Below are 14542 nucleotides of genomic sequence, written 5' to 3'. Positions count from 1 at the left end.
TGGAATAGGAATGATACTTTCTTTGTTAAGTTTAGTATTTATATATATATATATATATATATATATACACACAGTGGGGCAATAAAGTATTTAGTCAGCCACCGATTGTGCAAGTTCCCCCACTAAAATGATGACAGAGGTCAGTAATTTGCACCAGAGGTACACTTCAACTGTGAGAGACAGAATGTGAAAAAAAATCCATGAATTCACATGGTAGGATTTGTAAAGAATTTATTCGTAAATCAGGGTGGAAAATAAGTATTTGGTCACCTCAAACAAGGAAAATCTCTGGCTCTCACAGACCTGTAACGTCTCCTGTAAGAAGCTTTTCTGTCCCCCACTCGTTACCTGTATGAATGGCACCTGTTTGAACTCATCATCTGTATAAAAGACACCTGTCCACAGCCTCAAACAGTCAGACTCCAAACTCCGCCATGGCCAAGACCAAAGAGCTTTCGAAGGACACCAGGAAAAGTATTGTAGACCTGCACCAGACTGGGAAGAGTGAATCTACAATAGGCAAGCAGCTTGGTGTGAAAAAATCAACTGTGGGAGCAATCATCAGAAAATGGAAGACATACAAGACCACTGATAATCTCCCTCGATCTGGGGCTCCACGCAAGATCTCATCCCGTGGGGTCAAAATGATCATGAGAACGGTGAGCAAAGATCCCAGAACCACACGGGGGGACCTGGTGAATGACCTGCAGAGAGCTGGGACCAAAGTAACAAAGGTCACCATCAGTAACACACTACAACGGCAGGGAATCAAATCCCGCAGTGCCAGACGTGTTCCGCTGCTGAAGCCAGTGCATGTCCAGGCCCGTCTGAAGTTTGCCAGAGAGCACATGGATGATACAGCAGAGGATTGGGAGAATGTCATGTGGTCAGATGAAACCAAAGTAGAACTTTTTGGTATAAACTCAACTCGTCGTGTTTGGAGGAAGAAGAATACTGAGTTGCATCCCAAGAACACCATACCTACTGTGAAGCATGGGGGTGGAAACATCATGCTATGGGGCTGTTTTTCTGCCAAGGGGACAGGACGACTGATCCGTGTTAAGGACAGAATGAATGGGGCCATGTATCGTGAGATTTTGAGCCAAAACCTCCTTCCATCAGTGAGAACTTTGAAGATGAAACGAGGCTGGGTCTTCCAACATGACAATGATCCAAAACACACCGCCCGGGCAACAAAGGAGTGGCTCCGTAAGAAGCATTTGAAAGTCCTGGAGTGGCCTAGCCAGTCTCCAGACCTCAACCCCATAGAAAATCTGTGGCGGGAGTTGAAAGTCCGTGTTGCTCGACGACAGCCCCAAAACATCACTGCTCTCGAGAAGATCTGCATGGAGGAATGGGCCAAAATACCAGCTACTGTGTGTGCAAACCTGGTAAAGACCTATAGTAGACGTTTGGCCTCTGTTATTGCCAACAAAGGTTATGTTACAAAGTATTGAGTTGTATTTTTGTTATTGACCAAATACTTATTTTCCACCCTGATTTACCAATAAATTCTTTACAAATCCTACCATGTGGATTCATGGATTTTTTTTTCACATTCTGTCTCTCACAGTTGACGTGTACCTCTGGTGCAAATTACTGACCTCTGTCATCATTTTAGGTGGGGGAACTTGCACAATCGGTGGCTGACTAAATACTTTTTTGCCCCACTGTATATATATGTGTGTGTGTGTGTGTGTGTGTGTGTGTGTGTTTAATATATATATATATATACACATACATATACATATATATATATATACATATATATAATTTTTTGGAAATGAAAAAACGTGTCAAACATACACTGTGAAAAATGTCTAAACCTTTTTGCGTGGACAGTCACATCTACTTTATTTATAGCCTGTCTTTATAGGTTAAAAGTATTGGTATTGCTATCTATTGCAATACTGGCCCTGTATATACTCGTTATTGGATTGATACCAAAATTTGCAGTATTGCACACTACTACTACTACTACTACTTTGTGTGACACAGATGCAGCAAGGTGCTGGAAACATTTCTCAGAGATTTTTAACCATACTTATATGGCCACATCCCACAAACGCAGCATATTTTTCTGTTACAGAGCCACGATGCAAATCTTCCACCCACAACATGGTGACTGTGGAGGCCATTTGACTACACTGAACTTGCAGTCATGTTCAAGAAACTAATTTGAAATTATCTGAGTTTTGTGATATGGCACATCATCCTGTTGGAAGAACCTATCCTAAGGTAGTCATAAAGGGTTGGTCATGGTCAGCAGCAATACACTGTGGTACAATTTGAATGCTGCTTAATTGGTACTAAGGGGCTCAAAGTGTGCCAAGAAAATTTCCCTCACACCATTAGATCACCACTGCATGCTGAACCATTAAAACAAGACAGGATGGATCCATGCTTTCGTTCTCTGTAAACCCTAGAGATGTTTGGGTCTAAAAATCGCAGTAGATCAGCTGTTTCTGAAGTACAGAGACCAGTCTGCCTGGCAACAACAACCACACTCAGTTCTCTTAAATCATCTTTACTTCCCATTCTGATGTGTGGTTTAAAATTATCAGGTCATCTTGACCATGATTACATGCCTGAACACATCAAGTGGCTGCCATATACCGGTAACTAATAAGTAGTTGAACAGCTGTACCTAACAAAGTGGCCAATGAATGTGTGTTGTTAAGAGGCAGACTACCACATGACTGGCCTCTGTGATCACACTAATTCTTCTCATTAAGTTAAGTTAAACTGTTATGGGCTATATATACTCATCCCATAGCTTCAAATAGTTTTTAATTGGACACTATAAAAAATATACTATAAGCAAAAGGAACCTACGAAAAATGTTCTTAAATGTTTATGTAAAGGTTTATGAAGAGATTCTGCAAGAAAAGAATAAATAATAATAAAAACCCTCTTGTGATGATATTTATTTTGTAATTCTGAAATTCAGAAAGGGATTAAAAACGCATAATTTACGTACTAGGCAAATTGCACAATACATTTTTAAGCAATAGCTTGCAAAAAAGCTTGATACAAATTAAAACTAAAACCTGCAAATTTATACTTGTTTTTGTTTTCAACTTCAGAAACTTAAATAAGCAATTGCACATTTTCCAAAAAAAAAAAAAAAAAAAAAAAAAGTAATTTCTTGGCAATTATTTCATGGTTCAGGCTTTAAATGCTTAATCTGAGAAGACCGGTTCTGTGAGCCCTCTTAAACAGATGAACACTAAAGGGTCTACATGTAATTTCTACCCTGTATGTTCTGATGTTACTGTCATCAACTTTACAACACAGAAGGTTGTTGCAAATGGGGGCAAATTTAAAACTCCAACAATAAGCATGTCCAGAGTACATTTAACTCAAATGACTTAATTAGCTTTCCACTTAAAAAACAAACAAAAAACACAACTAAAAATAAAAGTGAGAGTAAACGACTGTAAAATTCAGTGAAATTAAGAGAAAAAAAAAAACAAGCATCAACTTTAACAATGCCATTTGATTTTTCCCAAAAGATAACCAACTTTGATATATGTGAAATCTATCTACAGTACTATTTTAGTATTTAGTTGTTACTCGGTTGTACTTCGATGTGCAAAGACAAGTTTTCACTAGACATGACGCAAACACTACATCTTCTGCGTAACTGCGGGAACCTGGTTATTTGAAATGCAAATGGTCAGAGTCAGGAGTCTTCTTGCATTGAAATACAGACAATACCATGAGAAATAGTTCATTTGGCAACATATTGTATAAATAATGTATTTATTCTACCAATCATTTTCGCAATCATTCATTTTAAAATGGAATTTAAAATATTCTTGCTTCAGTGCAGCTATGTTTCAACGCCATTTAGTCTGAAAGCATGATGATTCGTGGTCACTTCTCTGGTTCCATCAGTGGCATGAAGGGTAACAGTCACAAAGTTATTTTCCTCCTTGGACAGCAGCTGCTGGCAACTGTCAGTAGAAGTTCATTGCACTGTGCTACTATAATAATAATAATAAATAAGTTCAGCATATACATTGCAACATCATCTTCATTGACGCATTCTCATGAAATCCTGCATATATATGATAATCCAAGCTTCCTCTAAAACCTCATAACCTTACATTCTAAGCAGTGAAAAAGAATTTCAAAAATCTATATTTATGTACATAATAGTATAAATATAGCAGGCATTCGATACTGCCCTGACACAGGACACAGTGTGAGCGAGCATAGCCTCCAGAGCTGAACCTCAGCCAGTAACAAAATAGTAAATTCCTCCATCTGTTTAGAGCAAAGTCTGCTCATCATGGTGTAATCACAAATGCTCTGTTCACTTATGCCTGGCTTCCCATGTCCCACGTCATCGCAGTAATGTCCATGTCGGTGAGCGTGACTGTGTACGGGGCATCCACTTGCTCAGGCTCTACGTGCTCCTCTGCTGTCACGGTGCTGTTCAGGGTATTTTGCCTCCAGGAATTTAGTGGTCGGATTGATTTCTGGAAACGCTGTCAAAACAAAGAGAGAGAGAGAAAGCCAGAGATAATCACAAACCCACTTAAGACTGCTACTGTGACAGTAGTGTACGTTAATGAGTGGTGATACTGACTTCTTTCAGTGTTCCAGTTTCTTTGGTGATGGCGACGATAGCCCAGATGAGGATCTGTAAACAGCAGGTGGCCCCCATGCACACACCTAAGGCTTTACCCCACAGTGGATACACATAGTCGCCGTAGTGGAGTGACGTTCTGTACATCTCAATGAAGATGTATGTCAGGATGAACTATGCAACGGGAAAAGTACAGAGTGAGCAGAGGATCATTTCATCTCAACACAAAAAGAAGCAGAGAGGAGGGCCGGCACAGAAAAACTGCAGATCGAATTCCAGTTTCTCCTCTTCAATTATTTACCTGCCCCAAAGATGTCAGCACAGTGGGCAGCTGACGCTTTCAAATGAGTGACGTCATTTTAGTTCCTTTGTTAGTTTCTGAGTCAAACCCTTCAGTCATTTAATAGGACACTATGAACTCTCTTTCGCGCTTTTACTAAAGGTTCACTGGTACACTTGAATGCAGATGCTAATAGATTTACCCGCTGGATGCCAAGTTCATGCTTTAGAAGCAGCAGCATTTGGTTTTAAAATGATACAAATCAACAAGCATATAATGTGTGCTATAGTTAGCAGTATCACCACAGCTACCAGAAGTGGGTTTTTTTTACTTATTCATCCCATAATAGCTGTGCCAGATAAACAATAATGGAAACAGAATAAGATAATTTAGGTCACAGAATGTAAAACATTTAAGATAAAGCAGCTTTATAGCTTCTGGACTTGAAGTCAGCCACCTTAAAAAAAAAAATTTAAAAAATGTAATTAAAAAGAATATCAAAACTTGTACGTTGTCTATTAGGTTGTGCACAACAAGGGTTATTTACTGTGGCTACAATTTACAGACTTTCTCTAAATGCCTCATGACGGACACATTCACCTTATGCACAGAGATTCCCACTTAAAGACCAAGAGGAGTCACAAACCACACCTCATGGGCTCAAAAGCTAGTGTACTCCAAGTGTTGGTCCCTAGACTGGGTAAATGGAAAGGTGGGGTGAGGAAGGGCATGTGCCATAAAATCTGTGCCAAATCAAACATATGGATCCTGTGGTGAACGGGAGACAGAAAGTTGTGCTAGAGCTGTGAAAGCTAGCAGAAAACAACAACCTCAACACTGCATTTGATCAGACATCTCACAATAGTCCTGCTAAGTCTGAACTTTTGGGTGAAGGGATGCAAAGAAAAGCAAGAAACAGCCAGGCACACTGAGACCTGCATGCAAAGATTCTTCGATTTATTAGAGAGATATTTTCACAAACATTTGTTAGCCGTCACCAGTGCTGTTGTTATCTACTAACAACCAATATCGATATCAGTTCAAGTGTAAACTCACCAGTAGAAGAAACGGAGTGCAGAAAACCCAGCATGCTTTGAAGTAAATCAGCACTTTGCCACACCAGGGAGGGCAGTGGCGAATCATATCCAAAATGTCTTGACAAAACTGGTTGACGCCTAATAAAAAACAAATTAGAAAAAACAAACAAACATTCAAATACAAGGAAGATCATTAAAAAAAAATACTCATCATTCAACCAAGAAAACAGAATGTAAAAAAATATGATCAATGTTCTATTCAAAAAATAAAATGCAGGAAAACAAACAAACTTGCCATACAGCAAGTCAGTCACTGAAATGATCAAAAAAGGAGTGACATGGTTAAAGGAGTTTATTGTGAATATGAGGGCTGTGAGATGAGATACCATAGAAGAAGGAGATGCCAATGCACATGAAGAGGGTGATGATGATGAGGCCGAAACTAGTGCTGAAGGAGTCAATGAGAGTGAACCAGTAAATTCCTCCCTGTATAGACAGACAGCATGGGAAATATGACTCTTTCTGATCATATGAAGCATGCAGACACGTCAGACTCCTCGTTGAAAACAAACATACTCACATTAGTGACTAACAGGAGGCCCATCAGGTAAAAGAAAAAACACAAAGCACCCAAGAATAAGGACTTTTGCAGTGGGTTTCCACGGAGGTGAGGAAACTCATCCAACACGGCCGTGGTGATGCCCTCCATGTTTCCAAACTGTGAAGCATTAAGAAGGTGTAAAACATTAATAGGTGGTATCCGTATGTTAGACCTATATTTATGCTGCTATCTTTGTATAGAGTGCAGCCTTACCAGGGTATCAACTCCCAGCATAAAGAGCATGAGGAAGAACATAATTGACCAGAACACCGAGCCTGGCAGCAGTGCAAGGGCTTCTGGGTAAGCAACAAAGGCTAACCCAGGACCTGAAGGTAAACAGAAAAAATTGCATTTCAAAAAGCCTGATATAAATAATTAATTGTTGCTGTCTGTGTTATAGAAGCCAAATAGGTAAACTACCAGTATCTGCCACTTCTCCCACAGGAACGCCCTTCCTGTATGCCATGTGACCCAGGACTGAGAATATAGCAAATCCAGCAAAGAAGCTGGTGCAACAGTTTCCTGTGGTGATAACTATAGTGTCCCTGAAAACAAACAAACACAAAAATCAAACCATGATTACCAGAGCCATGAAAAACAAGTAAACAAATGACAAAACAAAAGAACAGAGCCCAAACTCACCGGATGACATTGTTGTCAAACTTATTGTATGAGGCCATAGAGAGCAGCCCCCCGACACCAATACCTAATGAGTAGAAGATCTGTGAGGCTGCGTCATTCCAAACCTGCAACACAACACACACACACACAGTTATTTTAAAGCAGCATCAATACACTGTGTTCACCAACTACCACTGTCCCATCAAATCTACCTGTGCGTTAGCCAAGCGGCTCCAGTCTGGTGTGAGGTAGAAGGCGACGCCCTGGAGAGAGCCCTCCAGTGTGGCCCCTCTGATGATCAAAACAATGAGCACAAAGTACGGGAAGGTAGCCGTCACATAAACCACCTGAAAGCAAAGACAGCAAGGACACACATGAGGCCAGCAAGATATTTGAGCAGAGGCCACGCAAGAGTTTGTATCTGTGCTGACAATAAGAACATTGTGTTGCGTCACCTTGCCAGAACTGCGGATGCCCTTGAGCATGCACAGGAAGATGATGATCCACGCTGCGAGTAGACACAGGGCCAGGGGCCACCGCACAGGGCCTGGATCGTGAAGGCCCTTACTGTGTACTACACCCAGGACTTGCTCACTACAAGATGAAATTAGCACAAATATGACCACACATATTACGCATCTGTTTTCTCCCACTTATCCAATTCAGAGTTGTGTGGGGGGTGGAGCCTATCCCAGCTATCAGAAAGAGGCAGGATACACAGGGCTGTCACAGGGCTAACAGAGAGAGACAGGCGTTTGCACTTATGGGTAATTTAGAATCACTAATTAGCCTAACTGTAGGAGGAAGTTGAGGAGAACATGTCGACTCTACACAGAAAAGCTCCACGCTGGATTTAAACATTTTTGCTGTGAGGCAACTATGCAAACAAGCACCTATTAGACATTAACTATATAAACAAGGCACAGCTGTTGGTCTGGATTTCTATGATGACATCGTCCTGGACGCTAAAACATTCCATATGTCCTACAAGGGAGTAAGAGAAGTGAAATTCAGTTTCTGTGGCACTCTTTGTCTACTACAATGCCTGTAATATTCAGATTTCTTTTATTTTTTGAATTCACTTAAATAAAATTGAACCAAATTGAATTTGACTAAAGGCATAGTACGATGGCTAGGGCCTTTCTGTGTGGAGTTTGAATGGTCTCTCCATGTTGGCGTGGGCTCTCTCAAGGTACTCCAGCTTTCTGCCATAGTCTATAGACATGCAGTTAGTGGGGGTAGGTTAATTGGGGATTGAATTGCCCACAGGAGAGTATGAATGATTGTCTGTCCGTCTGTGTTGGCCCTGTGACAGACTAGCAACCTGTCCAGGCTGCACCTCATCTCCTCACTCTTTGACAGCTCAGAAAAGCTCTGGCCCCCCTGCATGCAGTAAAGTGTAATAAAATACTGACTGCATTACCACCCATAAGGCTATACACCTTAAAATGAAAGAAAGCTCTTGTGATATTATGCATTTTGACTAAAAGGATAAATCATGAGCACAGTGCTTTTTGTAATGATGATGTGCAAAGCCTCTGGGATTCATTCACCGTGTCCCACGGACTGCTGTGGTTATCTGTACAGACAACTGCTCTGTACTGAAACTCTTATGTATTCTGTAATAACACTGTGTTGCTGTGAAGTACTAAAAAACAGTTGACAGGGATCAAGTGTCGAGTCATTTTGAGCAAGTACTTCAGCAAGGTTTATAATTACCTAAATAATTGTATGAGAAATTTAAAATGAGTAGACTTGAATGAGAACAATTCTTGTCACTTTGTTTTGATGCAATTTGATTAGTTAAAGCTCCTGCTGCCATTTCAGATTTGTTCAAAGCCTCTTGTATGTTTTTTCTCACCCAATTGTTAAGACACAGTTGGCTAAAACCATCAAATGTGTCACTTGGGTGTGGCTTAGAGACATACCAGTGCCTTTGCATTGCTGTCATTTTGATGCAGCCATAGTATATAAGTTTAAAAAAATACTTTGCAAATTAAACCCTTGCTATGCATTACTTTTTTCCATCCATCCATCCATCTTCATCCGCTTTGTCCGGGGCCGGGTCGCGGGGGCAGCAGCCTAAGCAAAGAGGCCCAGACCTCCCTCTCCCCAGCCACCTCCTCCAGCTTATCCGGGGGAACACCAAGGCATTCCCAGGCCAGCCGAGAGATATAATCTCTCCAGCGTGTCCTGGGTCTGCCCCGGGGCCTCCTCCCGGTGGGACATGCCTGGAACACCTCACCCAGGAGGCGCCCAGGGGGCATCCTTGTCAGATGCCCGAACCACCCCAGCTGGCTCCTTTCGATGTGGAGCAGCAGCTGCTCTACTCTGAGCCCCTCCCGGATGGCCGAACTTCTCACCCTATCTCTAAGGGAGAGGCCAGCCACCCTTCGGAGGAAGCTCATTTCTGCCGCTTGTATCCGCGATCTCGTTCTTTCGGTCACTACCCACAGCTCGTGGCCATAGGTGAGGGTAGGGACGTAGATCGACCGGTAAATTGAGAGCTTCGCTTTTACACTCAGCTCCCTCTTCACCACGACGGACCGGTGCAGCGTCCGCATTACTGCAGCTGCAGCCCCAATCCGTCTGTCGATCTCCGGCTCCCTTCTCCCATCACTCGCGAACAAGACCCCGAGATACTTGAACTCCTCCACTTGAGGCAGGAACTCATCCCCGACCCGGAGTGGGCATGCCCCCTCCTTGAATCGCTACCTTATCGTGGTGGAGGGGTTTGTGTGTCACAGGGATCCCACGGGCTATGTTGTCTGGGGGCTTTTGCCCCCTGGTAGGGTCTCCCATGGCAAATTGGCCCTGGGTGAGGGACCAGACAAAGAGCGATTCATAAGACCCTTATGAAAAGGACACCGAGGGAACAGTTTACCCTGCCCGGGATAGGGTTACCGGGGCCCCGCCCTGGAGCCAGGCCCGGGGAGGGTGCCCGAGGGCGAGCGTCTGGTGGCCGGGCCTTAGTCCATGGGGCCCGGCCGGGCACAGCCCGAAGAGGAGACATGGGCCCATCCTCCCGCAGGCCCACCACCCGCAGGAGGCGCCATAGGGGTCGGGTGCATTGTGTGCCGGGTGGCGGCCAGGAGCGGAGGCCCTGGCGGACTGACCCCCGGCTGCCAAGACTTGCAATAGGGACATGGAATGTCACCTCTCTGGTGGGGAAGGAGCCTGAGTTAGTGCGTGAGGTTGAGAGGTACCGGCTAGATATAGTCGGGCTCACCTCTACACATGGCTTGGGCTCTGGAACCAGTCTCCTGGAGAGGGGCTGGATGGCATTACTTTTTTCTTTTAGTAAAACATTTCATATAATGTACAACCTTAAAAACAACACTGATTTATTCATTTATGTAAAATGACCATCCAAATAAAGCACTTACTTCCAGAAGATTTCTGTCGGGGTGAGGACTTTACCAGTGGAGTTATTGGCAGTGTTGTTACAGATAGCTGCATTGGCGGGGGCCTCACAGGACCAGGGCAGAGGGCTCTGGAATGAGCTGCCCAGGTAGTAAAATGTCCACGCTATAATAACGTTATAGTAGAGACACACCAGTGTGGACACACACAGCATCCCAATCCCAATCCCTGTGTAAAAACACAGAGAGGGACATGAGTACCTCAGACAAAAGCAAATGTTCTACTGTATAAGGCAAACTGTATGTAATACATTAGTTTCAGAAAATGGTGCTTAAACTGGCAAAAAGAAATAATAGTGACATTAAACAATCACTGCAGAGTTTATCACCCTTGATCGCACCATTGCTGACAGCCAGTGTTATTCTTGCTAACATAAAAACGTTCACTTCCTTTTTCCTTTTATGAGGAACTCCGTCTCACCTTTCTCTTAAATAAGCCTGCTGGCATGACCACTCCCTAGCACAGGTAAGACATTTCTTACAGGGTTAAAATTAGTTTCTGAGAAGCCAGGCATTTTAAGGTAAGCCATAAGAAGTGAGGCAGCAATTTGTTTTGAGTCACTCAGCAGCTATTTGCATGAACTATAATGTCTGGTCTGACTGGTGACGCTGGCATTTTGACGTCAATCGGAGATTCTGCCCACACAAATCCTTCAAATTCAAACAGAAATGCTGCATAACTGTGGTCAAATATGAAATCACCATGCAGACACCATGCTAAAGTTTCCAAAGTCTTTCCACCGATTTGCTTCTGCTTTCTGTAATTACTTACAAAAAAATCCTGCAATAGGAGGTCATTACCTTTGAGCAGAGGGCAGCATTTCCACACAGTGATCGGGCCGGCTGCTCCATACTGGCCTAAACTCAGCTCCATGAGGAAGAGCGGAACACCCGTAACAATAAGCATGATGAAATAGGGGATGAGAAAGACACCTGTGAAGATTAGAAACAGGCCTCTTTAATGAAGGGAGGGAGACGACTCAATAAAAACGACTTGGTTTGTGGATGCAGGCAGCCTGTAGCAGCAGGCTAACTTATAAAAATGCAATATAGACATAATCTATCTGACTTTACTGTCAAAGAAGCTGCAACATGTACGCTTTTCAAAAGGAGATGTGTATTACTTAAGGCTGGGATCAAAAAGTAAACCCCATTTCTGGCGTGTAATCGAGGAAAAACATTGTCCCTACTTAGAGGATTAGTGAATGCTTTGTGTTGTAGTTCCCACTCTCCTCAGTCTTTCCAGAGGGTGTCATGGTGTGCTCTGGAAAAAGTGTGCCAAATAAATCAGCATGATGAGAAGCACACACCCAAGGGCAGGGCAAAGAGTGCCTCATGCACAAATGAGTGTTACAAACAATGACACACACACACACACACACACACGACAAGCATTTGACTATGGACCACTCACCTCCCCCATTGCGGTAACAAAGGTAGGGGAACCTCCACACGTTTCCCAGTCCCACGCAGTATCCAATGCAGGAGAGCAGGAACTCATACTTTCCACCCCACTGCTCCCTCTGGACAATCTGTGTTGGAGTAGGTAGTTGGCATTCAGACTGTGGCTGTGGTGTAGGTATACTTGGCGGGTTGAAACCATTTTGTGTGACTGTATTTCCATTCATATGTACTTTATTCTAAAAACAACAACAACAAATTACATTGTTAGGATGTTGAAATGAGACGGGAAATACATGGTAACTCTGATGTAAATACATATGAGGAACTGACTGTGACTGACTGTTCTGTTTGCTTTTGTCTGACAAGGTTTGTTTGCAGTTTGTGGATTACACAGTCGAGTACAAAAACCAAGAACAGGTACACACACTTAGCGTGTGGTTTAACTTTTCTATCTCCTTAAAACTGTCCACTGATCTATTGCTTCCTGTTCCTCTTCCTTCCTGCGCACCATCTACCTCTAAACAAAGGAGGAACTGGTTTTGATGTCTGCACACACAGGGAGGAAGTCTGATGAAGATAACAACAGGGCTTCTGCTTTAAGCATTGTTATATAGTTCACGTTCCCCCCCCATTTTTAAACACATTGAATGCCAATGTATTATTACGTAAAAACAAACAAACAAACTGCATGAACATGAGGATGACTTGCTTCTGTAAAAGAAGTTGCTCAGTTGAGTTCTCACGCTGTTATCTGGATATTACCATTGTCATTTAACATCATTATGTGGACGTTTCTATAGCTACTGAGGATTAAAGTTTAGCTAGTATTATAAAAAAAAAAAATTGTTCTTTTTACATAAGGGAAGTAGGTCTTGATAAGTGTTAAACTTCCATCTACTCCTTTTTGTACTTAAAAACATTTATTGACACCATCAAGCAGTTTTTTGTATTTTTTTTTATTTTGTATTTGTATTTTTTCGTTTGAATTAAACAACATTACAACTTTTGAGCCCATAATGTAGCATGTCTGAGATATTTTGTATGACTGGCTTTTACACACTTCATCAAACAGATATGATGTGGACAATCTGATGCACATGGTAAAATCTGTTGGTCAAAAAACAAAACAAAACTTCTTTAAGGTTACAGTTACTCTTGTTTCTTGTGGTGATTACTATTCTTCGACGATTAAAATCCAGATATATTTTATAAGTTGTCCCATTGAGATTTAAAGAGTGGGGGCTTAGAATAACAAGTAGCAGCAATCATTTTCAATTATAACCCCCAAAAACCCACACAGTCACTTAATATACCACAGCCACACCTCAGAGGGAAACGAATCGTTTTATTTCCCGTTTCTACACATTTGCTCCACTATTGAACCAGTCTTTCTAGCTGAGTACTCATTGTGCATGTGGGATGTACACAGCGGGGAAAAGTTAAGGTAAACACAACTGCTGAACAACTGAACCGAGGCAAGGGCTTTATCTGCTGCAGACGAAGAGGAAAAGCCTGAGAGCAATGCAGGCGGACAGGTTGGACCGCCTCATCTGAACACGGTATCTTTCAGACAACTGAAAGCGCCCGTTGGTGACATTGAACTGCTCGTAAAGTCGTAATGGGCTTCTGGAGTTACATCAGGACGCTGGCGTGTGTCTTACACCTGCACAGAGTCCTGTATGATGCGGTGAAAGCCAGAATAACAAAGTTGCATTGCTCCTACCTGCTCTGCGGTTGCGCCGCTGTCTCCAGCCGGGTTCCCGGAGGCTGCTTTGCCGGTTGTGTCCTGCATTTTCCCCCACTCTCCCTCCCGACAGAGGTGGCCCTTCGCTGTCCGGTTTGTCACTCGTCACTCCGCATTTCACAGGGGAAAGCGTTTTTTTAGGACTCCATGATGTGGTGGCTGAAGTTGAAAAATAAGCGCTGTAGCTCAGACACAACAACTGAGTGACGAGCAGGAAACAAACCGGTGGGCGGTGAGGTGACGAGGAGACAGGAGGCAGGGCGCAGGTGCAGCTTTATCCAGGAGGAAGACACCTCCTACTCCTTCTCCTGTACCTTTGGGCGGCAACTGGAGGAGTATCGATAGCTATGCTAGTGTTTCGGTGCTTTGTTTTACATGTCCTTTACATTAATTTGAGTTTTCTGCAGTGTACGCCCTGAGCCTGTCTGACAGATACCATCAAAGGCTGACCTCACCTCTGTGTGCTCCTGCAGCCCACCAACAGAGACCAAGTTAAAGATGTATACTTAAAAAAAAACCTACTTTGAAATCAATGAATCAACATAAGGCTCGCTTACATAGTATTAGCTGCACACAAACATGATTCTGGTCCTTAAATACATCAGTTAAAACATTTATTTTTCTTTAGTGTGGCACAAAAAAAAAGTTTATTTTGTCCAATTTTCATAAATGTCTCTTTCTTGCTAACAGTAGCAGCACATGAAAGCCTCCTGCCACACACAGTTACCGGTAAGTGAGAGATGCTAACACAAGGTTACGTTATATCTGCTAAGTTTTTATTTATCTGTATGTAAGTTTCTGCAATATACAGGGTTTTGGGGTTTTTTTTACGAGCT

At 42.7% G+C, this 14542-nt stretch overlaps 1 protein-coding gene across 2 annotated transcripts; it reads right to left on the bottom strand.

The window, feature by feature from the left end:
* Positions 1 to 3746: 3746 nt before the first annotated feature.
* Positions 3747 to 13964, bottom strand: slc6a7 (solute carrier family 6 member 7). Of its 2 annotated transcripts, none has more exons than XM_086308370.1 (14): positions 13686 to 13964; positions 11973 to 12198; positions 11360 to 11491; positions 10523 to 10727; positions 7592 to 7730; positions 7349 to 7483; positions 7158 to 7261; positions 6936 to 7060; positions 6729 to 6841; positions 6495 to 6632; positions 6301 to 6400; positions 5934 to 6052; positions 4598 to 4771; positions 3747 to 4496 (listed from the first exon to the last, which is right to left on the bottom strand). In XM_086308370.1, the coding sequence occupies exons 1-14, from the start codon at positions 13752 to 13754 to the stop codon at positions 4326 to 4328; spliced, it is 1950 nt and encodes a 649-aa protein (XP_086164496.1). In that variant the 5' UTR covers positions 13755 to 13964; the 3' UTR covers positions 3747 to 4325. The 2 variants fall into 2 exon arrangements, with proteins under 2 accessions (XP_086164496.1, XP_086164497.1); XM_086308371.1 differs by having other exon boundaries at positions 11973 to 12090.
* Positions 13965 to 14542: the final 578 nt, after the last annotated feature.

Source organism: Aulonocara sp. 'chitande type north' Nkhata Bay, linkage group LG10 (genome assembly GCF_057382095.1).
Source record: "Aulonocara sp. 'chitande type north' Nkhata Bay isolate Kocher_YH1m ecotype deep benthic linkage group LG10, A_spYH_male_GT1.1, whole genome shotgun sequence".
In the NCBI taxonomy this organism is placed as follows: Eukaryota; Metazoa; Chordata; class Actinopteri; order Cichliformes; family Cichlidae; genus Aulonocara; species Aulonocara sp. 'chitande type north' Nkhata Bay.
Note: the sequence above shows the minus strand (reverse complement) of the source record. Positions and strands in the feature narration are given on the sequence as shown.